At 43.0% G+C, this 27132-nt stretch overlaps 1 protein-coding gene across 5 annotated transcripts in view; it reads right to left on the reverse strand.

Moving 5' to 3' along the window:
• Positions 1 to 8426: 8426 nt before the first annotated feature.
• LOC129865103 (anoctamin-4-like) overlaps positions 8427 to 27132 on the reverse strand; it is a 44079-nt gene continuing 25373 nt past the window's right edge. For 4 of the 5 annotated variants that reach the window (XM_055937591.1, XM_055937592.1, XM_055937590.1 and 1 more), the window contains 18 exons: positions 26961 to 27082; positions 26580 to 26714; positions 26191 to 26287; positions 25511 to 25571; positions 18305 to 18387; positions 16952 to 17092; positions 16504 to 16668; positions 15204 to 15240; positions 14886 to 14997; positions 14734 to 14791; positions 14111 to 14208; positions 13877 to 14019; positions 10624 to 10776; positions 10166 to 10313; positions 9940 to 10059; positions 9753 to 9861; positions 9459 to 9653; positions 8427 to 9088 (listed from right to left, as the gene is read on the reverse strand). In XM_055937591.1, coding sequence (XP_055793566.1) covers positions 9471 to 9653; positions 9753 to 9861; positions 9940 to 10059; positions 10166 to 10313; positions 10624 to 10776; positions 13877 to 14019; positions 14111 to 14208; positions 14734 to 14791; positions 14886 to 14997; positions 15204 to 15240; positions 16504 to 16668; positions 16952 to 17092; positions 18305 to 18387; positions 25511 to 25571; positions 26191 to 26287; positions 26580 to 26714; positions 26961 to 27082 — 1965 coding nt within the window. In that variant the 3' untranslated portion in view covers positions 8427 to 9088; positions 9459 to 9470. Of the gene's footprint in view, positions 9089 to 9184; positions 9654 to 9752; positions 9862 to 9939; positions 10060 to 10165; positions 10314 to 10623; positions 10777 to 13876; positions 14020 to 14110; positions 14209 to 14733; positions 14792 to 14885; positions 14998 to 15203; positions 15241 to 16503; positions 16669 to 16951; positions 17093 to 18304; positions 18388 to 25510; positions 25572 to 26190; positions 26288 to 26579; positions 26715 to 26960; positions 27083 to 27132 lie in introns of all 5 variants that reach the window. The other variant, XR_008761317.1, reaches the window with a different exon arrangement.

Genomic DNA, 27132 nt, shown 5'->3' on the forward strand with positions numbered 1-27132 from the left:
ATTTCAACAGACATCCACTGTAACAAACTGGTGCATTGAACTGTATTTAGCACCTGGAAAAGGGAACAATAGATTGATTGTATAAGAAGATAATTATAGGCCTACAGTATATATTTATAAAAAATAATCAACACTTGAACTTGTCTACTTTGGATAAAAAATTATATATTTCATAATTGAATATGAGGTACTCTTATTGTCACAACAAAGGACATACTGTATGCCATGTCTATTGAAAAGCAGTTATTAGGCCTATCTGGCAACGTTTCAAGTCTTTTGGGACAATCGAAAGACCATGGAGCTTTAAATTCAGCCCATACCCCTGACTCATGTACCTCATTTCCTGTGACTGTGTTCTTCGAAAAGGTCCCGCTGACATGACCAATGCCTGGTGGTGTTATATTGATGTTATATGCCACCCACGGGGTAGTATTACCCACATATTCTATTAGGAATAACATTATTTTAACAAATTCAGTGCATGGGTTAAATCTAAGTTTGAAGGGTTTGATTGGCATAACCAATATGAAACACTTCTCACCCACCTAACAGCTTTTAGCATTGAATATAAAATATTTGATTAGCTTGAATGATACAACTCATCCTACACAGATTCCCTCCCTAAATAGGACATGATGTGAATCGCTGTAGGCAGTGGTGTAGTGGTGCCTGGAGAAGTGGATATAAAATCCAAGAGAGGAAGAAAAATCCAAATGGCCCACCCGGCAACAGAAAGGCACCCTGTGAGAAAACATCTGAGAAATAGTGACACACTCTGAATGACCTAAAATGATAAATCCCATATTGGTCTTTCACAGTCAGGCCTACCAAAGCTGTACTGTGCAAGTAGGCTAATAGTAGGCCTTCTATTGAAACATATAAATGAGTCTGTCAACTGAGTCAGAAATTCACAGGTTTATTATTTACATATTTTTTAAGGTTTTTCAGTCACTTTTTTAATATATATATTTTTTAAATTGGAAGTTCTAAGTCACACTTGTCAAACTCATTCCACGGAGGACCGAGTGTCTGTGGGTTTTCGCTCCACCCTTGTACTTGATTGATGAATTAAGGTCACTAATTACAATAGTAAGGAACTCCCCTCACCTGGTTGTCTAGGTCTTAATTGAAAGGAAATAACAAAAACCTGCAGACACTTGGCACCTCCATGGAATGAGTTTGAACCTCCTCTTCTCCACATGGTCTGTGAAAAATCAAATACATACATTTTTTATTGTAGTTACCCTTTGATTCAAGTGTGAAAGCACATAGCACTGTTGTTTGGTTAGCGGTGTTTCTGTAGCACATGGGATGGAGTTTTCAAAACAAATAGCCACTGGATTGATGCAAATAATCATGATATCATTCAGCCAGGTAGGCTACTTTGTAGCTGGTTAACATTTAATTGAGAAGGTTTTGGGAAAGCCTTTCCATCTCCCAGAAGGCGGTTAGTCCCATCAATTGGCAGCAATTACATTATACAATACTTCCTCATATGCATTCTCCTGTTTTATTGGTTTTCTTTAAACTTTCTTTCATTGTCGAGCCACCAAAGGCATAATCCTAGTCATATTAGCAACCCATGATGTTGCATCTTTAGATCTCCCCTCTTTTAAAATGTCTAACAGATATTTAGATCTCTGTCCATGAAACTGCTCGCATGTGCGATGGGCATTTCAGAACAATGTTTTCCCGCAAATTGCATTTTGGAACATTTGCGAGTAGGCCTACCACCATGTAGCCTCTGCAGACTCCCCAACAACTGGATGTTCAGTTTTGAGGGAAATAGAGCCTGTGATACAACTTTTTCTATTGGATTTTAACAAGGTGACGCTCCAGCTTAACTCCTCCTCCACGTGTACTGGATTGGTTGAACAGTGCAGAAGAGAACCTCCCGACAGCTTTTTTTCCTTCTCGTCAAGAGCAGTATGTAGGGGATCTAGTTTCAGGCGTTTCTTTTACGCCTGCTACATTAGGTTAAACTCCATGTGCACATTGGTGCGCTTAAAATGTGAAGAAATAAGTTTATCAACATTTTAAGATGTTGATTCAAAATTGTCTGTTCCATCAGCCTTATTAATTGATACGGCGTATACTGTACCTCCACTACACTAGTCTCTGTGTCGTCAGCAAACTTAATGATGGTGTTGGAGTCGTGTTTGGCCATGCAGTCATGGATGAACAGGGAATACAGGAGGGTACTAAGTACACACCCCTGAGGGGCCCCAGTGTTAAGGATCAGCGTGGCAGACGTTTTGTTGCCTACTCTTAGCACCTGGGGGCGGCCCGTCAGGAAGTCCAGGATCCAGTTGCAGAGGGAGGTGTTTAGTCCCATAATCCTTAGCTTAGTGTCCCCATCCTGGTGCACGCCCTGACCAACTAAACACATACAAAAATAACAGACAACAGGTCAGGAACGTGACAGAACCCCCCCCCTCAAGGTGCGAACTCCGGGCGCACCCCTAAAACTCAAGGGGAGGGTCTGGGTGGGCATCTGTCCGCGGTGGCGGCTCCAGCGCAGGACGAGGACACCACCATTGTCTTTGTCCCCCTCCTTAGCGTCCTCCGAGTGGCGATCCTCGCCCCCAACCCTGGTCTAGAAACCTTCACACCGGTCCCCCCTAGATAGCTCAGGACAGAGAGGTAGCTCAGGACAGAGAGGTAGCTCAGGACAGAGAGGTAGCTCAGGACAGAGAGGCAGCTCAGGACAGAGAGGCAGCTCAGGACAGAGAGGCAGCTCAGGACAGAGAGGCAGCTCAGGACAGAGAGGCAGCTCAGGACAGAGAGGTAGCTCAGGACAGAGAGGCAGCTCAGGACAGGGTGGCAGCTCCGGGCTGTAGGGCAGCTCCGGGCTGTAGGGCAGCTCCGGGCTGTAGGGCAGTTCCGGGCTGTAGGGCAGCTCACGGCTGGAGGGCAGCTCACGGCTGGAGGGCAGCTCACGGCTGGAGGGCAGCTCACGACTGTCCGGCGGAGGGCTCTGGCTGATCCTGTCCGGCGGAAGGCTCTGGCTGATCCTGTCCGGCGGAAGGCTCTGGCTGATCCTGTCCGGCGGAAGGCTCTGGCTGATCCTGTCCGGCGGAAGGCTCTGGCTGATCCTGTCCGGCGGAAGGCTCTGGCTGATCCTGTCCGGCGGAAGGCTCTGGCTGATCCTGTCCGGCGGAAGGCTCTGGCTGATCCTGTCCGGCGGAAGGCTGGCTGATCCTGTCCGGCGGAAGGCTCTGGCTGATCCTGTCCGGCGGAAGGCTCTGGCTGATCCTGTCCGGCGGAAGGCTCTGGCTGATCCTGTCCGGCGGAAGGCTCTGGCTGATCCTGTCCGGCGGAAGGCTCTGGCTGATCCTGTCCGGCGGAAGGCCCTGGCGGCTCCTGTCCGGCGGACGGCCCTGGCGGCTCCTGTCCGGCGGACGGCTCTGGCGGCTTTGCGCAGACGAATAGGTCAGGCGCCGTTGGGCAGACGGGCAGTTCAGGCGCCGTTGGGCAGACGGGCAGTTCAGGCGCCGTTGGGCAGACGGGCAGTTCAGGCGCCGTTGGGCAGACGGGCAGTTCAGGCGCCGTTGGGCAGACGGGCAGTTCAGGCGCCGTTGGGCAGACGGGCAGTTCAGGCGCCGTTGGGCAGACGGGCAGTTCAGGCGCCGTTGGGCAGACGGGCAGTTCAGGCGCCGTTGGGCAGACGGGCAGTTCAGGCGCCGTTGGGCAGACGGGCAGTTCAGGCGCCGTTGGGCAGACGGGCAGTTCAGGCGCCGTTGGGCAGACGGGCAGTTCAGGCGCCGTTGGGCAGACGGGCAGTTCAGGCGCCGTTGGGCAGACGGCAGCCTCTGGCCGGCTGAGAGGCACTGTAGGCCTGGTGCGTGGTGCCGGAACTGGAGGCACCGGGCTAAGGACACGCACCTTCAGGCTAGTGCGGGGAACAACAACAGGGCACACTGGACTCTCAAGGCGTACTATAGGCCTGGTGCCTCATACCGGCACTGGTGGTACCGGGCTGAGGGCACGCACATCATGGCGAGTACGGGGAGAAGGAACAGTGCGTACAAGGCTCTGGAGACGCACATGAGGCTTGGTGCGTGGTGCCAGCACTGGTGGTACTAGGCTGGAGACACGCACCACAGGGAGAGTGCATGGAGGGGATGCCGTGCCTCATGCACCAAACCAGTACATCCCTCATATCTTTCTCCTTCAATTTCTCCATTAACTCCTTTACTGTCTCTGTGTCACTCACCTCCAAATCCGCCCTCACCGGCTCCTTATGTAAAGCAGGAGGAGTTGGCTCAAGTCTCCTGACTGACCCAACTATATTCACCGAGAGCCCACCCCCAAGACATTTTTGGGTTTGACTTGCGGGCTTCCAGCCTTGTTTCCGTGCTGCCTCCTCATATCGCCGCCTCTCCGCTTTCGCTGCCTCCAGCTCCGCTTTGGGGCGGCGACACTCCTCTGGTTCTGCCCAGGGTCCTTCTCCGTCTAGGATTTCCTCCCATGTCCATTCCTCCTTGTACACCTGCTGCTGTCCGTTAACCCGCTGCTTGATCCTTCGTTGGTGGGTGGTTCTGTAACGCTTGTTCTCCTCCTCTTCGTCCGAATAGGAGGAGTAGGGATCAGACCAAAATGCAGCGGGTTTTGAGAACATAATGAATTTATTAAACCACGAAGACGAACACGAAACAACACTTGGAATAATTACAAAATAACAAAAACGAACGAAGACAGACCTGAAATAGAGAACTTACATATAACACGAAGAACGCACGAACACGTATAGACTACAAACAAAACGCTACAGTCCCGTGTGGTACGAACATACAATACAGACACGGAAGACAACCACCCACAAACAAACAGTGTGAACACCCTACCTTTATATGGTTCCCAATCAGAGGAAACGTCAAACACCTGTCTCTGATTGAGAACCATATAAGGCTAATTACCAATGGCCTAAACATAGAAACACAAAACATAGAATGCCCACCCCAACTCACGCCCTGACCAACTAAACACATACAAAAATAACAGACAACAGGTCAGGAACGTGACAGCTTAAACTAATAACACACAAATTATTGTATTTATCTTGTCTATATTGAATACATAATTTACACATTCACAGTGTAGGTTGGAAAAAGTATGTGAACCCCTAGACTAATGACTTCTCCAAAAGCTAATTTGAGTTAGTAGTCATCTAACCTGCAGTCCAGTCAATGAGACTAGATTGTAGATGTTGGTTAGAGCTGCCTTGCCCTATAAAAAACACTCACAACATTTGAGTTTGCTATTCACAAGAAGCATTGTCTGATGTGAACCATGCCTTGAACAAAAGAGATCTCAGAAGACCTAAGATTAAGAATTGTTGACTTGCATAAAGCTGGAAAGGGTTACAAAAGTATCTCTAAAAGCCTTGATGTCCATCAGTCCACGGTAAGACAAATTGTCTATAAATTGAGAAAGTTAAGCACTGTTGCTACTCTCCCTAGGAGTGGCCATCCTGCAAAGATGACTGCAAGAGCACATCGCAGAATGCTCAATGAGGTTAAGAAGAATCCTAGAGTGTGTGTGTGTGTGAGAGACGGAACAGGTTGCTGTGTCGCTCCAGGCAACCAGTGAGTGGTTCTTTCTCTCCCTGTAGCAGGGACAGAGGAAGACAGTCATACATCTAATCTGTTTGGGCAAACAGCCTGCGAGGAGGGCTCTTTATCAGCAACATTAGGACCGACAGCTAGGACCCTGACATTCAAGGACATGCACCATGGCACTGTCGCCACGGGAGTGCTGAAATCATTTATGACATATGATAAAAATACAAGACCATGTTAGAAACCAACACACATCAGTTGTGTGTTGGTGCTTTCTGTTGCTCAAGGGGCCTATGCATTATTCTGGCAAAGCTCTCACTGGGGTTGGGAAATGTCTGAGGGACACTGTGTGATTCAGGTGTGCTAGAGCTTTTTCACCCTCACATTGTAGTTCCGGATCCTGACAAAATAGCTTTTACCTGTGAGCCTTGATCTTGGGGTATACAAATTTGACCATTATCAAATCCAAGTTGTCTGTGGTAGCACACCGAGCTAAAGCCTTAGAATTAGCTCTAGGAGCTGACATGGGTTTGCAGGTATCAGGCTGGTTGATCATCAGGCAAGCAACATTCAAGGAACCACACAATGCAGGGGGTCTCTTCAATTAAAATCTGAATGTCTATATTTGAGAACTCCGATTAAATGTTATTGAACACCAATAAGTCTGGGTATAACGTGAGACATTGTGTTTGATGTCTGAATCGTGGCTGAGACAGACTGGAGAGGTAGACTGAGTAGTCCTGCATGAATAAGTATTAGAAAATGAGTTAGAATGGATTAATTAAAACGACTAGCGAGGGATACAAATTTGAGGAAAGAAAAACCAGACGGGTCAAGGAACACTGGTCACTGGTCTGAACGAAATGGATGAAAACTCAAATGAAGCTTACATCCCATCAAACAGGAGTCTGGACATATACATATAATCTATTCATTCATTCTATTTCTATGTTCCCAGGTCCCCTACCACTTCATATTGGACATTTCTGCAAAAATACCGGATATGAGGCCATGGTCAAAAAATACAGGATATGAGGCCATGGTCATTTGATCCATATGAGGCCATATGATCGCAGATTCCCAGGATAGCCTTACGCAACTCAAAGCCGATGTCAGGGATAATCCTCTTAGAGGAGAAAATTTGCCTTAATAGGAAACAAACACGCCATGTTTCCCCTCCTGTTTTTAATTCTCAAAATGGAGAGTTTACGTGTGGATGGGCACCCTACGCTAACTCCTCCACCACACCACAGTAATCCACCCTGAAGGACATGGCACTGGACTAAATAGAACTTATAGCCTCCAATTTGTGGTGATGTGCATCATGTGCATCATGTTCAAGCGAAAGTTACAGCAGATTACAAGCATTTTGCAAGGGTCAGAAGGATTAAGCATTTTGAATATGTAATATGGAACAATATGGAAAAGTTATGAAGCTAAAAACAATATAGAAAGACCCTTATGGATACGGTGGTTATTAGATTAGTACATCCATGTATTATTACTTAATACTTAAACTACATCTCAACGACTCAGATGCTAATGTGATTTCCAACAGCTTCCAGCTCCACATGTAACAGTTCCAGTCAAGGTCAGACAGACTAAGAAGGGATACTTTATGTAACCTCAGAATGGCTTTATAATGCTAACACAATATGACCATAGACAAAATACTGTAAAAGCGGTTTTCATAAAACCTACAGAATGGTTTGGAACTTCCCAGTGGCATTACAAAGCCCTTTTCTCAGGCTTCCAGGGTCAAGACAGTTGCAAGATGAGTGTGATTCCGTTGTCAAGACAATCAACTTCCAACCAAAATGCTGTCTCTCTTCAATGACATTCAGCCAATAAATTTTCCCCCAACATTTGTGTATTTTGTGCTCAAACAGGAGCATCCAATCTCTGCTTGAATCCAGCCCTGTGGTTGCTGCTGAAAAGGCCTTTCTGTGTGCTCTGTGTGCCAACATGATCTTGACTGGCCACTTCAGCAATCTTCTTGTTTTGTCTTATTAGACCCCTGAACCTCAATCATGAATAGGAGCTGTAACAGTTTTAAATGACATCTTATCCTCAATGTAACTGGGATAATGTAAAAGGGATAACAAGCTATTTCACCTTGATAGGCTGTTATAGTGCCAAATGTGTGAAACAAGTCTGACAATTCCTACGGATATGAAAGAAAGTGGTTGATATTGAGGTGGTGCTTGGGGAACCAACTGTTGCCCTTGGCAAAATGTGTATTACGTAGACACTAGGAATTATATAAAACGTACAGGAGAAAGCTGCCAACAGAAGAGAGCATTCAAATAAACATAAAGCTTTAAGGTTTGACAGATATTTTACACCAATAATGGTGTAAACCAAACAAGAATTGCTCCAGGGGCACAAAACAAAAACACCCTACAATGTCAATGGTAATTTCCCCTACAATAACGTAAATAAAGATACTTCTCATCTTCAAAGTATCAGAACATGACTGTTTATTTTTGGACACTTGAGAACTAACTGTAAACCTATTCCCTTCTCTCTCATTGTTTTGAGGCCTGTAACTGCATCAGAAGATAGGTGTATTGGCGCCCCTTGGTGGCCAAGTAGGGAACTGCAGAGGGGGAATCATGTGTTACCACACTAGACACTAGAGACAGACAGTAGCTGCAGCTACAGTTACTTAGTGGGCAGCCTCTAAACGAGCTGGAGGAGACATCAGTGTTAGTGATGCATACTGTGTTCTGACAACCTGACCTACCCGCTAAGGACGTGCTAACCTCCATGGAGATTCTCATAGTGGAACGTTCTGTCAGATGGAAACATGTGAAACGGTTTTAAAATTACATCAAAGTGCAAATTGGACAATTACAAAACCGGTTTGTAACAAATATGAATTTTTATTACTCTTGTTATTAGTATCCATTGTAAAGGAAGGCATTGGATGTTTGAGCAGTCTGCGTTCACTAACACAGATCTGAAGGAACGTTTCAAAATAACATTGTAAGCAGCACACAACGTAAGCAGAGAACATGAATTGCTTTTACAACCTTGTAAAAGCAATTAATCATGATTCCTCATGAGTTTGTCCTCAAAATAAAAAGACTAGGATTGTAAACAGGGTTTGTCATTCAACCGCACGGATTACTTTTTTTAAGTTGTGACAATAGAACTGCAAAAGTTTGTTTTTTGTGTTTCTTTGAAATCTACATTCAGGTTTTGAAGAAATGTACAGTTGTGAGTCCAAAGTGGAAGGAGCAATCTGGAAAAAAGTAGTAAACCCATATTGTCAAATGTTCCAATGTATGTCCTCTTTTTTCCCCTCACCCACTGGCCTCTCGGATTCAAAATGACGTACAGTACGTTTGAACACCATGGCGAGGAGCATGCTGAATGCAGGTTTGTTGGACGGTCCTCTTGGGGGCGCTCACCTGGTCCAGTGAGAGACGCAGACAGGCAGGACAGTCCCTGGCGTGCATGCAGCCAGTTCTCTGTCATTCCCACACACAACGCCACCGAGCAAAAATGGACACCAGCATGACCTGTGGAGTCATAGAGAGAGTGTCAGTAGATAATCACAACAGTAGTGGAACTTCTAGACAACAGGAACAAATAGGACATTACTTTATTTTATTTACTTATTTCGCTTCCTTGCACAACCTGGTCCCTTGTCTTCCCGTGCTTCAATTGGCAAATCTTACTTCGATAGCTGATGTGTGTTGAGCGTTCAGGCATAAAATGACAGCTGTGCTTCACCCAGATGAGTGGTGCTACACATTGGTCATACAGGTGAGTTATTCTTCCTATATATAAATGTAATTCCTATGCGCCACACTCTGCAGCCTGCAAACTTATAGATTGCCTGTCAGTATTCCGTGCTGGTCCCTTCAGTGCAGTGTAGTTATTTATCACCTGTTTGTGCATTCAGAGCAATGCGTTATGATGGGCCCTGTAATTCTTCTTTTTCTCCTTCTGCAGTCTCTCTAGCTCGGCCTCGTACATCATCTCCTGGATCAGGTACTTCTCCCGCCGCATGCGGTCCCGCAAGTCCTTGGGCAGGTCTGGGATCAGGTAGGCGATCAGGTTCTTGATGGTGAAAACCATGTGCTACAAAAGAACAACACCAATAGTACAGTAATTACAGAATCATCTTGGCTGAATATTGTGTTATGGTTTTGTTGAATGGAATGAACTGTACAAACTAACCTCGAAGACTATGATGAAGGCCAGCCGTGCGGCCAGGACATGCCAGAACTGCAGCGTGTAGGAGTATGGCTCACCGGGCGAGTCTGGGGGCTCTCTGTAGTCACGGTACCTGGGGGGTCAAAAGTTATGACTTTTCTGTTCAAACAAGCCCAACCATACCAAGACTCTCTTTGGTCACCAAACCTACCTGCAGTACTTCACTGCTTCTCCAAACGTATCCGATCCATCTGTCCTGGGCACGGACGTGTTCTCAAAATCAGACACTCTGAACATCGATAGACTGGCGTTCACATATCCCATCATGCACCTGGACAGGAAACAATAAAATGTCAGTGGTTTGACGTTGTGATGCCAGAATACATGTCAAAGGCAGACACTTTGCCTGTGTGGTCACTGTGGGCAGGCTCGCTCACCTCTCCCCGGCCCGGCCCTGCCCGGCACACGGGCCGTACTTGTATGCGTATACAAGGCGTGGGATGAAGTCGGAGGTGACGGCGATGACAAAGGCGTTGGTGATGACGGACAAGATACCGATGCCCTCCAGAATGCCGTACCAGATCCCTGGAGGGAAAATAACAATGTTCTTGCTCCGATGCAAATGATTTATTACAGTTCACCAGCAAGCAGCCTGTCAGGACTTCAAAGAATACTTATAAAAGGGTATGAAAATTATTCCAAAAGTATAAAGCATAATAGACTGGCCGGCTAAAATCATCTGTCTGTGCTGAAACTAATGAAATAGGGTTCCATTAAGTGAAAATAGCTGAGGCACGGTGTTGGCGTAAAATAATTACGTCTATATGGCATGTTTTGCGTTCCTTTGAAAATGGCCCTACAATAGGGGATTGTCAGACCGGAAGATGAGCCTAACCTATGTCTTTGGCTTGAGAGGGCAGGGGTCTCCGCCACTGAGTGACAAACTTGTAGGCGTCCAGGCGGATCTCAATGATGTTGTTGAGGAGGGCCAGGAGCGGGGCCAGGGGGAAAGCTGCCACAAATATGGTGGTGAAGCCAAACTGTAAGACTGAAACACACAGACACAGAGAGTAAAGCGTCACCAGTAGTCCTATTCAAAACCCCATTCAAAAACCCCATTACATTTTGTACAGATGGCCACCCCAAAGCCATATTCACTCAGAAAGGCCAATATGATTTGAGGTTATACCATTCAATGTCGCAATTGTTACTGTATGTCAGTGCGTGTGGGCATTTCACAGGATAAAGTTAGCCATTTGATTTTGTGCTTCGTGAAGAGCCTCGCCAAGGAAGTCACAGTACATCGGGCGTAAATAGAAATCAGCATTCAAAAAGCCTACAGAGACACCACATAATGGATCTATGCAGCATTATGGGTTAAAATAGCATTATGGGTTAAAATAAACAGTGACGCATGCATGTGGATATAGCTGCATGCTGTGTGCAACCACGGAATCCTAGCCTAAGCGTTACACTGATCTGTCATTGTCATAAATGTCACGGTCATCTGACATTGTCATACATAAATCTGTCTACACCAAACACATGTAGGAGAAATGCTTCAAGCAACCATTGTGTGATTAATACATGGCATGTGCCTGCTTTATGTATACCTCACATAATCATACTTAAAGGACAACTCCACCTCAAACTAATTAAACAATACCAAAAGATAGTTTTGGGGCAGACTCTTCCTTCAATATACACTTGGAAAATATATGTAGACATTAATGATTCATATTTACCAGCATTCACATTGATGGTAAATAAATGTAAACATGATATATACAGTACATGGCATGTATATAATGGTTTACATGAGCAAACACTGTACGAGTGCTAGTTTATGGTTAACCTTTCGACCTCCAGCTCCCCAGGGGGGCAAAGAGGATAAATCAGTCATGTAGATCAACTTATTCTAGAATGTAACAAGAGCAGGTTAGAGATCTTACTGTCCAAACATGGTCCGGTTTTTACTCAACAGTTCTTAAATATCAGACTGTATTATAGGATTATAAAATAGTGAAATGATGACATTTCAATAATGATCTCTCCTAGTTAGTCAAGTTGGCAGAGGCTGCATGCCGTTTTAGAGGATGTCATTCCTGTAAAGGTGAAGAGCTTGATATGGACATTTCACATGGAGAATTGCAACGCATTATAAATCAGTTAACTTTTCAATAATGACATCATACACAGGTCATAACCACTCATTCTTTACACCAGTGGTTACTTGGTCAATTACATTCCCGGGTCATTTGTAATACTGGTATAAATTGTTAGAAATTCTGTATTCTTATTACAGGTGTTTTTAGCCTTGTGGGCCCTGTGACGTTTAATCTATGAACTGGCCACTTATTCAAGTAGGCTGTATTTCAGTCTGGAATCTCTCAGACTGAAAGGTCATTTCCACCACCCAGTAACTAGCTAGGTTAATCAACATCCTCTGAGGTGATCTATAGTCATCAATAGACTGTAGTCAGGTGTGTTATTGTTTTGGCAGCCTGGAGAAAAAGTTGCCACTAACACCAGCACTTTGCCCACTGCAGAACCACCCGCAGCCCCTTATAGGACACTGTTTTGCCCAGTGGAAATCTTTTTTCTATAGATGTAATTAGGTCATAAGCTAATATTCATGGTCTTTCTCCTCTCCATGTGCAGTTTGCCTGGCAAAGCAGAATATGATGGCAAGGAGCGCAATAAACATATTTGGCACATGCATTCATGACCTAACTAGTAAACAACATTTTGTTCTACAGTACCTTTCATGTTCACTGCAAGCAATCAGGCAATCAGGGAAAAATGACAACGGAGTTGGTGTCCCACATCTGACCAATAGGTTCTCTCAACTTATTAACAATTTACATTACACTACTCTTATTACTGTTGAATTATTATTGTAAGCAGTGCAAAAACAATTGTAATTAGTCATTGCTACACTGTACTTACTGTTAGCGTAACTAATGGTTACGTCTAGGGGTGCTGCTAGGGTTAGTTGTGCTGCTCTAAGTCGGAGTGTAACAATGAGTAATTAAAATTCTTGTAACACTGTACTCACAGGAATAATTACACTGTACTCACAGGAATAATTACACTGTACTCACAGGAATAATTACACAGTAATAAGAACCCTGTGTAAAGTGTTACCCAAATTGTTTAAGGAAATGGTTCACCCAATAGACACATGTACATTGTTTTCCTTCCACTGTAAGACGTCTAGAGATAAGGTTAGACATCAATCAATCCTTTGGTATTATATACCTGGCCACAAGTCCCAAATTCTAACATTGTGTTTTTTTTGTCCAAAGACCAATCTAACTCAATATCCCCAAAATTAACATGTTTAGCATTTCATGTCCAAATCATTCCACATTGTCTACAATTGAGCCATTTCTAGTCAAAGCGTGTGAACATAACAAACAGAACAGTATGAGCACCACTGATGGGAATGGGACAAACAGAAAGAACAGGATCTATCGATGACAACATCAACACATTTTTACACCCATCTTACACAGAGGAGTTGGCTATGTTTTCTGCACTTGTGTATTAACTGTATACAAGATGATGACGGCAATGACTCTGTGTTCTCAATGCAGAGCAGTGGCTTACTTGGTTGCTCACTCAGGTCTATATCGCTCGAGCCACACTGATTTCTTCTGATTGGTCAATTGATTGATAGTGAGATAGAAATGATTTGCATTTTAAAGTAACTGTCCAGTGTTTCCAGATTTCTATGGAATATAACCTAGAACAAATTACAATATGAGTGAAATATTTTTCATCCAAAAAATGGTACTTAAGTATGTTAAAAAGCAGCTTTTTTGTATTGGAACGTTGTGGCCTAACAACAGAAAGGTGTGGGTGTACGCTGGTAAAAACATTTTTTTATATGAGTAGACCAACTGATTGGCCAGGAGGATGACATCATCCTCTATGTGGAAATAGCAAGCAATTTTTTAAACGGTCTGTTTGAGGTGTTTTTTAAAAGTGTTTTTTTCTCCAATGTATGCTTTGGCCACAAATACGAGTATAGGATGAGTCAACAACATTATTTGGGTATGAGTTTACAGAATATTAAGTTTTAAAAGTGAGATTTTCATTGGACAGTTGCTTTAAACGTTGGCTCAGGGTCAAAGGGCACATACTCATCTCCAGGTATTCGTCAAACAGTCCGTAGGCATTCATGGGCTGCAGGTTGTAGTCCCTCTCCCACTGCGGGAAGCTGGCCTTGGCGTTGGGGCCGTGCTCCTGCCTCAGCCTTCGCCGCGTCCACCAGTTCTGGATCAGCCTGACAAACAATAAAGTCACGGGGGGTGACTGGTGGAGATGACACCCTAGGCGCTAGTTGCGTCTAATTGGCTAAGCCAGGCCATACTCACGGGTAGCCCAGCTCCATGAAGTTGTTCCAGGTCTGCTTGAGCACCATGATGATACCCATCTGCATGCAGAGATCTATCAAACAACCACTGGGATGGCACTGCACAGAAAGGGGAAACAGTGCTGAAACTTTATTCAATCAACAACTCTTCAAATAACTATCCAGTAACCCTGCACCCTAACTCTAATTTTCTGGTTCATAACACAGAGGTTTGAGTGAGAGTACAGTGCTCCAAGCTACTTTCCACTTAAATCTGGGACGGCATAAATTCAATTCAGTTCTGTGCGGAGACGTGTTAGGAAATATACTAAAGAGATTAGTGAAATCTCCACCCCTCTAAACTGAAACTCTCAGACAGTTTCTGGCAAGTCTACGGGACAAATTGTCCCCTCCACTTCCTAAATTCGAAAGATGCGAGCACCTGCGAAATTGTGATGTGATCAGCGATGAAAAATCTACGTACTGGAACAAAGTTTCTAATTCGTAGTGGCATCCCACAGTCTGTCGTTAGATGCTACTACCATTTTTGTTATGTGCATCTGTCCACGAGAGTACTTTCCACTATAAATTTTCCACATTGAACACATTTGAAAAGCCTAATGAAAAACATACAAGTTCACTCACCTCTTCCAGTTTCCAGCGGTTAATGAGGCGTATATAGGCTCCTGGCCGACCAGTGAACCTGACAAAGGTGGTCACATCATTTTACTAACTAATCTCTATGAAATATAGCCGGGTATTACAATTTACACCATGAAGTAGAGATGTTTCTTCACCTGCCCAGGAAAAAAGCTATGTAGAAGGTAGAGCTGTTGAGATTGACAAACTGAAACAGGAACATCTTCAGGGTGAAGCTGTTCTCCCACTCGGACTCAGTCCTTGGCTGCTCTGTGGATACAGAAACAGAGGGAGAGACAGAGAAACAGAAAGAGAGAGAAAATAGAGAATAAAATTAAAATAGAGAAAGAAAAGAGGGAGACAGAAAGAGAGAGGGTGTGTATAAAATGACAGCCCCTGCATTATATTGACTGTAATTACCTCTGAGGAGGGCATGTTACAGCATGATGACAGATGGAGGAACAGTTGTAGCTTACCTAAATTGGTGAGCAGAAGGGCAACTTTTTCATACAACTGAAAAAAACAAGGTGACCAGTTAATAGGGTTTGTTTTCCATGATTCTCTTGATTCTCATGATTCTCATGCTGTTGTAGATAAAACGCGATACGTCATGACATTGAAGGGCGTTAGGATCCATTTTTAGCAACATTTTGAGCGCAACTGTATTTAACTATATCAAAAAGCGCTACACGACATTAGGGTTTCACCACTAATAGACATTAATATACACTGTGTACAAAACATTAAGAACACCTTCCTAATATTGAGTTGCAACCCCCTTTGCCCAAGGAACAGCCTCAATTCATCAGGTCATGAACAAGGCGTCGAAAGCGTTCCACAGGGATGCTGGCCCATGTTGACTCCTATGATTCCCCCATGAATTGCTGGTAGTGGATCTCTACTCCAAATAGCTTGTTCCATCTCATCCCACAGATGCTCAATTGGATTGAGATCTGATGACTGGGCAGGCCACTGCAGTAAGCTGAATTCATTCATGTTTGTGGAACCATTTCTGGACAATCCTAGCCTTGTGGCATGGGGCATTATCCTGCTGTTAAAAATCTATTCGCAGGCGGATACGCTGCTGCCATGAAGGGATGCACCTGATTGGCAATGATGTTCAGATATCCTTTGGCATTCAAATGTTGCTCCACTTTTATCAAGGGGCCTAATGTGTGCCATGAAAACACACCCCACACCATCACCACCAGCCTGCAATGTTGACATACATCAGTGTGAAACAGCAGGAACCAGGATTCATAAGACCAGGCAATGTTTTTCCAATTCTCCAGTGTCTTCGTTGCTTAGCCCACTGCAACCACAGTTTCTTGTTTTTTGCTGAAAGAAGTGGAACTCTGTAAGGTTGTCGGCTGCCATACCCCATTCGTGTCAAGGTACGACGAGTTGTGCATTCTTTTGTGTGTTTTTGGGCACCAATGTTGTACTGGACTGTCAGTTGACTAACTGTAGCCCGTCTGCTGCTCTGCACAACTTGTGTCAGCCTCCTTTGTCCCGTCATCAATGACCCGTTTTTAACCACTGGTTTGTTATTGGCTGGATGTCCTTTGGGTGGAGCAGGTGTTCCTAATGTTGTGTACACTCAGTGTGTGCGTGCTATATATGTATGTGTGTGTATATATATGTATGTGTGTGTATATATATATATATATATATATATATATATATATATATATATATATATATATATATATATATATATATATGGCACTTTTTTAATCTCATAATCCTAAATGCATTTCTCAACAAAGCCCTTACCACATTGAGGAGCATGATGGTGCAGAAGTTGATGCACACGGCTGTGCCGGTGGTGGCCACCTGAGAGTTATTCCTGATGAGAGCCCAGCCGAAGGCGGCAAAAGTGCTGACTGTGATCACGCGGTAAATCACGATGCCGAAGACGGCAGCGATCACCACCAGTATCTGAGGTCAATAAAACATTCCGGTCAGACACACCGATAGCAACAAGGCAAATTCGATAGCTCACTGGCTTGAGTTAGCTTGCTTGCTTGCAACATCACAGTTGTGGGTTTGATTCCTGCATGGGCCACTTACTGAAGATTTGAATGAAATAAAAAAAAAAACAGTGGGAAACTAGTTCAACAAGCGGCAAGCATGAGGCAACATGCAAACCATTTTAATGAATCTGTGCCTACTCAAATTGATTTATTATGAAATATTCACTATACCTACTCCAGGGACTTACCATAAAGAAGATTCCAGAAGCTGAGACGATGAGTCGGCTGTACTTGTCTGTAAAGGCCTGGTACGGCTCAGGCTTTCCAGATATGGGGTTCATCCTCTCCTTTTTGGAATATTTGGCCTCAAACTGGGGACGGATTTCCTCCTGCAGCACACAGAAAGCTGGCTGAGCCACAAACGCTCCCAGAATGTTCTGCAAACGCCTGCAAAATGTTCTAGGAATGTGATCATGACACGTCTCCTTGGATTTCTTGAAACCGCTGTAGAACGCATAACTGTGGGTATTTCAAGAACACAGCAGAGTGTCATAACCTGAGGTCAATAACCTGAGGTCAATAAAACATTCTGGGCTGCGGCCAGAACGCCGCAGCCCGTCTGGTGTTCAACCTTCCCAAGTTCTCTCACGTCACCCCAGTATTTCCCGCCAAAACTGGAAGTGTCATTCAAAGTGTTTAATTTTTTGCGTGTGGACTATGTCACTGTATTATATGGACATCGCTCAAACCATGAAGCTGGGAGATAAACTGTTATGCTGGTGCAGGACATGCAGCCTACAAAGTTAAAAGTATAAGTAAGTGAATTTGATTGAAAAAAATGTATGTAGTAAGGCCTATTTTACATTTCTATAATTAGTAGGCTTACACCTATATACACACACCTTTCATAATATTTCCCCTAATGTTGTGTGACGTGTGTATTAGCGTATAACCACCCCGTTTGGTAATATTTAGATATGTGCAAAACTGGCAAACACATTTGGAAGGAAAATAAGTGGGCAGAATGTATATATTTTTGTTATTCAATTTAAAACCCTAAATTTAGAAAGGGGGTGTTTAAAAAAATATATTACATGAATGTACCTCAACATAAAAAAAAAGAAAACAATTCTGTGCTCCATACTGAGGTGGGTTGTATGTCCCCAACGTGAGCATTGATCATGGAGATTTGTGATAGCAGAGAGAAGGCCATAGACTCGATAAATTATATGTCTAAATCTTAACAGTTATATTTCACATCATGCTGTTCATAGAAATAATTTACCGGTTTCTTGCTGTTAGTTATCCAGAGAAAAGGGATTGGGTTTGAGTGGAAAATCTCAGTAACCCAGTTCCCGCTACTCAAACCTAGTCATAACCCGAGTGGGAATCTCAAGGCAATGCTCCCTCTTGTAATATGTTGTATATTTCAGCAAAGTGGAACGTCCCTAGGACCTTCATGGTATGATTGTTAAAATCTTATAAGAAATGTAAAAAAATAAAAATGTATCTGAAAAGATCTTCTTGAAAGAAACACACACGTTATGCCTGGGAGATTATTTCTAATTTGATGATGCTGATTACAATGAAGATATATTTACCTCCTCTTCCTCCCAGTCAATTAGGTCCCAGTCATACGCAAGGACCGCTCGCCGCCTCTTCCAGAACTCGAGAAACACGGTTGCTAAAATACACAACTAGGTTAGTGTTTGAGGGTTGTTAGGGCTAGGTGAGTATGTGTCATATTCAATGTGGGACAAATATGTACACTTGTGTTCAAGCTATAAAACAGTGTTGGCAATGTATTACAAACAGAATCTTTTAAATTCAACCATCTCTTGCAATGCTGCCAAAAACAAGAACCATTTAAATTCAATGTTGAAGGAAGGTTGTTTTGCATGACTCAAAATGATTAAATTATCACTTCAAGAAGTTCTCCACATTCAGATAAGACAATAATACAAGTATTTTGCAGCAGGGTTGCTGGGTGCCAGGATTCATACTGTTACTTCAGTTATCTAAAATTGTTCACTTTTTTAGCTATTTAGGATGGTCACAATAGGTCATTTCACCAACAAGCCATTGCTGCCTTTAAAGCACTGGAGAAAGAGGGAAGGTTCTCCTGAACAAGGTCTTTTGGATGGGTTACCCATTGCCAATCTGTTTACCAGTGTGTCACTTGACAATCAGAGCAATTTCTCTTTGCAGAGGCTGGACTAAGATCAGTTAAACTAGTAGCTCTGAATGCAAAGGCACATGTTTTAGTAGTTCCAGACAGTTGCGTGATGCCGGCCAGTGACTAGCGGTCTCTTTTGGTGGAAAGGCACATGTTTCTGCAGAGCCAGCAGCAGGGGAGCACACTTCAGAGGAATGTTAATGAAGCGATTTCAATGGTATTCTACTGTAGGTGAATGCCAAGAAATAGTCCGTGTTGGACAACAGCAAGGCCCTGCAGCAAGATCCACTGCTCTCCAGACAAACCCAGGTAGGTTGTGTTTTATACTTATTTACAGGCAGTCCAACGATACTGTATGGCAGGGATCATCAACTAGATTCAGCCGCGGGCCGTTTTTTTCTTCAGCGCATGGTTAGGAGGTTAGAACATAATTACAAATAATTTGTAGATTGCAAAAAGACTGCCCAAACAGATTGTTTGACTTAAACAATAATTTCAAACCTTGCTTGCATTTGTATATGATCACGTCATGTCTCTCTATTATGCGGGAGAATACTTGGGAACAGATTTCTTAAATTAGAGTAACTAAAGCTGTTTTCTTTTTTACAGTCTCATGTCCAACAATGAAAATTCCCCCCACAAAAAAAAGAAAACGTTTTTGCTCATTTGACCCCATTAACCTATACATGAATCTCGCTAAGACATTAGATAACACGTTAGATAACACATTAGGGAAAAAATTCACAATAGGCGAAACAGCACCACTGGACACCCCACCCGTATTGTTCTTATTTTGAGGAAATAAGCATCCAGCATCGTACATACTCTGCTGTTCTCTCACGCGTGCAGAGATGGCCGAGGGGGAAAAAACAATTTGTTTTAAAACCTCTTGAAGCTAGGGGGCAGAATTTTTATGTTTGGAACAATAACGTTCCCATTGTAAGCTGCCTATTTCTCAGGTCCAGATGCTAGAATATGCATATAGTTGACAGAGTAGGATAGAAAACACTCTAAAGTTTCCAAAACTGTAAAAATATTGTCTGTGAGTATAACAGAACTGATTTTGCAGGCAAAAACCTGAGGAAATCCAACCCGGAAGTGACTTACATTTTGAAAAATCCCTGTTCCATTGCCTGCCTTTCGTCCATTTAAAGGGATATCAACCAGATTCCTTTTCCTGTGGCTTCCTCAGGGTGTGAACAGTCTTTAGACACAGTTTCAAGCTTTTATTTTGAAAAATGAGCGAGATTTATCAAAACGCGTCAGTGGATACACGGATGTCCCTCAACACGGAACCCAAACCGGCTGCGCGCGTGCGCCATCGTGCGCTATTGTGCATACATTTCTTTTTCCCCCCACACCAAACGCGATCACGACACGCAGGTTAAAATATCAAAACAAACTCTGAACCAATGACATTAATTTGGGGACAGGTCGAAAAGCATTAAACATGTATGGCAATTTAGCTAGCTAGCTTGCACTTGCTAGCTAATGTTAATTTGTCCTATTTAGCTAGCTTGCTGTTGCTAGCTAATTTGTCCTGGGATATAAACATTGAGTTGTTATTTTACCTGAAATGCACAAGGACCTCTACTCCGACAATTAATCCACACATAAAACGGCCAACCGAATCGTTTCTAGTCATCGCTCCTCCTTCCAGGCTTTTTCATCTTTGAACTTATGGTGATCGCATCTAAAACTTTCATTGTATTACTACGACAACAGGCAACAAAGTTCGTCTTTCTGTCACCCACGTGGGTATAACCAATGAGGAGATGGCACGTGGGTACCTGCTTCTATAAACCAATGAGGAGATGGGAGAGGCAGGACTTGCAGCGCGATCTGCGTCAGAAATAGGAACAACATCTATTTTAGCCCTTGGTGTCGCAGATGCTCGCAGACGCTCGTTGGCGCGCGCAAGCAGTGTGGGTGCAATAATTGAATAACATGGATTTCCCAAAAAAATTTGCGACGCTCGCGCACGCGACTTGTCCGGTCTGGTCAGCATGTTCTTGCGCGCGACACTGGTTGCTCAACATTTTCTCTCTCTCCAGTATTGAATAGTTTACAGTCCGGTTGAAATATTATCGATTATTGATGTTAAAAACAACCTGAGGATTGATTATTTTAAACGTTTAACGACCTTTACGGATACTATATGGAATTTTCGTCAAGCCTCGATGACTTGCTTAGGCTGTGGAATACTGAACATAATGCGCCAAACAAATGGAGGTATTTTGATATTAAAAAAATCTTTATGAACAAAAGGAACATTTGTGTAACTGGGAGTCTCGTGAGTGCAAACATCCGAAGATCATCAAAGGTAAGCGATTAATTTTATTGCTTTTCTGGCTTTCGTGACCAATCTACATGGCTGCTAGGTGTTCTTAATGTTTTGTCTAGTGATCGATAAACTCACAAACGCTTGGATTGCTTTCGCTGTTAAGCATATTTTCAAAATCTGACACGATAGGTGGATTAACAACAAGCTAAGCTGTGTTTTGGTATATTTCACTTGTGATTTCATGAAAATAAATATGTTTAGTATTTTTTTTTAATTTGGCGCTCTGCAATTCAGCGGTTGTTTACGAAAATGATCCCGCTAAAGGGATCCGTGCGTCAAGAAGTTTTAAGTAACGTCTTTGTTGTTGTAATATCGCAAACGGATGTGGCAGTTTCACCGCTGGATTCAAGCTTTAAGTACACGATGCCTAAGTAAAGCCATCACAAACAACGACCACTGATCAACACGTGACCATTCAAAACAGTATGACAAAAATCATGACTCATGAAGTATGCAATCAGTAACCATAGCTACTAACTTACACTGAAGAAACATGCATACCCTACTGTCACAAGCTCTTATGAAGAATGACAGCCTCTGTCAAGTCCAAAATGTTGTTATCTAAAGCAATTGGTGGTTGACGCTACATGCTAATGTCTCTGTCTTCTCTGGATTGGTCCTGGTCCAGTGTAAAGGAGTAGATCGATGGGCTGTCCCCAGAATGACAGCTTCTCTCTGGACCTTTCCCAGTCAGACGTCTGGGTCTGGCAGCCAGAACCCACGCCAACGGCGGGTGAGTGAATCACATACAGCTGAAGTCGGAAGTTGACATAAACTGAGTTTAAATGTATTTGGCAAAGGTGTATCACAATTCCTGACATTTAATCAAAAAATGTCAGGTCAGTTATGATCACCACTTTATTTTAAGAATGTGAAATGTCAGAATAATAGTAGAGAATTATTTATTTCAGCTTTTATTTCTAAAATCACATTCCCAGTGGGTCAGAAGTTTACATAAACTCAATTAGTATTTGGTAGCATTGTCTTTAAATTGTTTAACTTGAGTCAAACGTTTCGGGTAGCCTTCCATAAGCTTCCCACAATAAGTTGGGCGAATTTTGGCCCATTCCTCCTGACAGAGCTGGTGTAACAGTCAGGTTTGTAGGCCTCCTTGTTCGCACACGCTTTTTCAGTTCTTCACACAAATGTTCTATAGGATTGAGGTCAGGGCTTTGTGATGGCCACTCCAATACCTTGACTTTGTTGTCCTTAAACCATTTTGCCACAACTTTGGAAGTATGCTTGGGGTCATTGTCCATTTGGAAGACCCATTTGCGACCAAGCTTAAACTTCCTGACTGATGTCTTGAGATCTTGCTTCAATAACCACATAATTTTCCATCTTCATGATGTTATCTATTTTGTGAAGTGCACCAGTCCCTCCTGCAGCAAAGCAACCCCACAACATGATGCTGCCACCGCCGTGCTTCACGGTTGAGATGGTGTTCTTCGGCTTGCAAGCCACCCCCATATTCCTCCAAACATAACGATGGTCATTATGGCCAAACAGGTCGATTTTTGTTTCATCAGACCAGAGGACATTTCTCCAAAAAGTACAATCTTTGTCCCCATGTGCAGTTGCAAACCATAGTCTGGCTTTTTTATGGCAGTTTTGGAGCAGTGGCTTCTTCCTTGCTGAGCGGCCTTTCAGGTTATGTCGATATAGAACTCGTTTTACTGTGGATATAGATACTTTTGTAAATGTGTCGTCCAGCATCTTCACAAGGTCCTTTACTGTTGTCCTGTGATTGATTTGCACTTTTCACACCAAAGTACGTTAATCTCTAGCAGACAGAACGAGTCTCCTTCCTGAGCGGTATGGCGGCTGCATGGTCCCATGGTGTTTATACTTGCATACTATTGTTTGTACAGATGAACGTAGTAACTTCAGGCGTTTGGAAATTGCTCCCAAGGATGAACCAGACTTGTGGAGGTCTACAATTTTTTTTCTGAGGTCTTGGCTGATTTCTTTTGATTTCCCATGATGTCAAGCAAAGAGGCACTGAGTTTGAAGGTAGGCCTTGAAATACATCCATAGGTACACCTACGATTGACTGAAATTATGTCAAGTAGCCTATCAGAAGCTTCTAAAGCCAAGATATCATGTTCTGGAATTTTCCAAGCTGTTTAAAGGCACAGTCAACTTAGTGTATGTAAACTTCTGACCCACTGGAATTGTGATACAGTGAATTATAAGTGAAATTATCTGTCTGTAAACAATTGTTGGAAAAATGACTTGTGTCATAAACAAAGTAGATATCCTAACCCACTTTCCAAAACTAGTTTGTTAATAAGAAATTTGGGGAGTGGTTGAAAAATGAGTTTTAATGACTCCAAGTGTAATGTAAACTTCCGACTTCAACTGTAAATCAAGTGCTATATATTGCATCTGAAAATAGCCTAGAATGCACCTTGGAGCATTGCTCCATTGTTTGTGTTGGTCAATTCATTCTTCTTGGATAAACTGAATTTAAATAGTAGACTTACAGTACCGTATTATATGTAGAGTGTGTAATGAATACCTGATCCAATGTATGTTGAAGTTAAATCCCTCTATACCATAAATTGCTCACCATAAAAGAAAAATGACAAAGACATTTATAAGAGTGGTTTCCATAAGCCCTGAAGACAATGTCTGAATTTGCAGTGCAATCAATAATTGAAAAACTAAGAGTTACAGCTATTTTAATGAGCACAGTCTGGCAGCGCACTCACCACCTCAGCTTTGGAAGTCACCTGAGAAGAATAGAAGAAACATGACACAACTTGTATTTCTCATTTGAACTATCTGGAAAATAGAGAGGACTGGTAGTATGGATTAGTGTTTTGGCAGTTTACAGTCCGGTATCTACAGTGTATTAAAGCCATAGTTCATGCCTGTTGTGTACGTTTCTGGAAAACAGATGGAAGAGGACTGGTGTGGAAGAGGAAATTAGATTTTTAATTCGATTTTTAATCTGTTCTTCGTCTTGTCTTTAAGGTTGTTCTGTTCCCTGATATGTAATATAACTAGTTTGTTTTAGAACTGTTTCTAAACTGCCCTGTTGTAATTTCCTGTCAAACAATCTTTCAGTGTTCCTGTTGTCCCAGGATGTGTGGGGGAGTGGACATGTCCTTGATATGATTGGTCTTTCTCAGAGTCTACTATCTGTGGTGATAAGCAGAAGTACCGGACTCATTTGAAGGGCATGTGAAACACCCCACCCCATCCTTGGTCTGTATAAAATGTCTGTGGAGAACAAATAGCGAGTCAAGTTGGTTTTCCCTTGCATGCATGCTCGTAATAAAGCTTTTTTATTTTGAGATTGGACTGCCTTTTTCCACCACACTGGTTACAGTCTACAACTTCTGTATGGTTACTTTGCTATATGTTGCAAAGGGCTTGGCCCTGGCCATTACGAGCGCTTGTCCAGATGTGCTAGGTCTAATCTAGGTCCATTTCCCCAGGGACATTTTGGATAAACTGTAGACATTTGATCATCCCTTCCTCTACATCAGTCTATCAGCTTTGCGCTCTTCCTTTATCTCACTAACTCTTTCCCCACCTGTCTTCTCACACAGCCGCCCAGGTCTTCATTTGGCTAGCGCTTCTGTTGGCGTTTGGCCTGCAATTCTACCTAGCTGTGTTCTGCCTGCTGAAGTGCTGGAGTTTTGACACGAGGCTAAAGCAGGCTCTTAAAAACCTGCCCTCTACAGGGAAGCTCCTCACAACAGGTAGGCCTATTCCAGGGATGTTGCCTTGACACAGTGCAGTGATCCATGAACTGACCAAGGCAAGTATGTAGTTTGACAAAAACTTGTTTTTGCTTTATCAAATCCACTGAACACTTTCGATCTCCCTACATTCTGAAATCAAAAGTTAAGCAGGTTGAAATGCGACCTTTGATTTGAATAAACTGGAGGCAATGTTAATAACACCTGTATTCCATGTTTCAGTCCCTTCCTCCATCATTCAACTTCCAGAGGACTTGAAGAGTGTGAAACCACCGGCTTACTGTCGTTATGACGTAGAAGTGGCTGAATCCTCCCTGCCTAGACCCTGCTGCTATGACGATGAGGAGGCTGGGCCCTGCACTAACTCTCCCTATACACCCTTTGCCTGGGATCTTGTGCAATGCTGAGGAGAACCATGTAACACTTCACTGTAAATACTGACACTTAAATATAGTGAACATGGAATGCTGATCCATAAAACTGTTGAGTAAGTTACTTCTTAAACTTTATTTTTCAATAAAATTATATTTGTTTTAAATTGAACCTATAGTATTTATACTAAATGCTAACTCACCCCACACAGCCATGAATACAGCAAAGAAAACTGTTGCTCCGTTGTCAAAAAGATGGGTGACCTAAAACCAAGAAACAGATCAATAGCAATTGCTTAGAGAAATGAATTCAGTACAAACACATAAAGTAGTCACATTTGTATAGAAAGATTACAAAGGAGGGTTGTTTGTTAGACATTTTCCAGAGCAAGCTCACAAAGTAGTCCCGTGTAGCTCAGTTGGTAGAGCGTGATGCTTGAAACGCCAGGGTTGTGGGTTTGATTCCCATGAGGGACCAGTATGAAAATGTATTCATTCACTACTGCAAGTTGCTCTAGATAAGAGTGTCTGCTAAATTACAAAAAATGTGAAGTAAAAAGGTTACCTTGCTAAGTGTGTTGTACTTATGTTACTGTGGCATAGCTCTGGAGGAAATGTGTCAAAAAATGCAATATTGTTTTAAAAAGTATATGACAAAAATCCCTGTTCCTGGAGTGCTGCAGTGTACGCAGGCTTTTGTTTCAGCCCAGCTCTAACACAAAATAATTGTGGTCTAAATTTATGACCATCATTAGTTAATCATTTGAATCACACACAGTGGCTCTCCAGGATCAGAATTAGCCACAACTGCCCTGATGTTTGTCAGCAGTGCTCAGTCTGGGGCAAACGTTTAACATACTCTACATGGTAGTACGGAAGTCACCTTGGCATAGATGCAGCTGTCTGAGAGTCTCAGGTAGGGGCAGTACTCGTCACATATGGGGCACATGATGATGTCAGTGGCCTGGCAGATTTCTTTACTGGAGAATCACAGACAACCTTTAGCCTGGTTCCATACACTCATCAATTCTTAGTGCATTTATCAGCCTGTGTCAGTGTTGCCACACAACTAAGGTATTGATAGCATTGGTAATAGACTTCTATCAGACTAAGGCCAAATTTACACCAGTGTAAAGCATGTGTCTGTTTGGTATTTTTTCTAGTGGAAGAACACAAGACCAAACATAGTGAAGGATAAAATATGTATAAAATACTAAGGTAAAACAATGAGGTAAAAAGAAGACCAATGAGTATTAGGTGAGCTCACATTACCTGACCTGGCAGTGGTCTAGGGTGAACCAGCCGTAGAGGAAGACCATGAGCCCAACCAGCGCCGCAGGGAACAGCATCCCAGTGTACCAACCCAGCCAGGCAAAATAGAGACCAATTTTCTCCCCGAAATACCGCCTGACAACACCGCCAGGAGACAAACATGTCATTATGTACCACCACTGAAATTATGTTGTGGCTTCATACGTTTTTAATGATCTAGTAAATTCACTCCTTCATTGATTAATTCATGTGGCTTTAATACATGTGGCTGGTGAAGTTGTATTGCTTGCAGGTTTGAGGACAACCTGCAAGGTGCAGATAATACATTGTATTAGATCTGTGATGTCCTTATAGAGCAGGAGTGTTAACACAGTGTTGTACCTTATGAGGTCCAGTGGCTGGTACTTGTACCACACCCCCCACCAGGCCCAGCATTCATACAGCAAGTGTCTGTGGTTCTCTGCCCCATGCGTCCGGATGGAGTTCTTACTTCTGTAGCTCCCCTGTTAACACACACACAAACACATTATTATAACTACAGATGTAGGATCTT

This window comes from Salvelinus fontinalis, chromosome 11 (assembly GCF_029448725.1).
Source record: "Salvelinus fontinalis isolate EN_2023a chromosome 11, ASM2944872v1, whole genome shotgun sequence".
NCBI classification, from domain to species: domain Eukaryota; kingdom Metazoa; phylum Chordata; class Actinopteri; order Salmoniformes; family Salmonidae; genus Salvelinus; species Salvelinus fontinalis.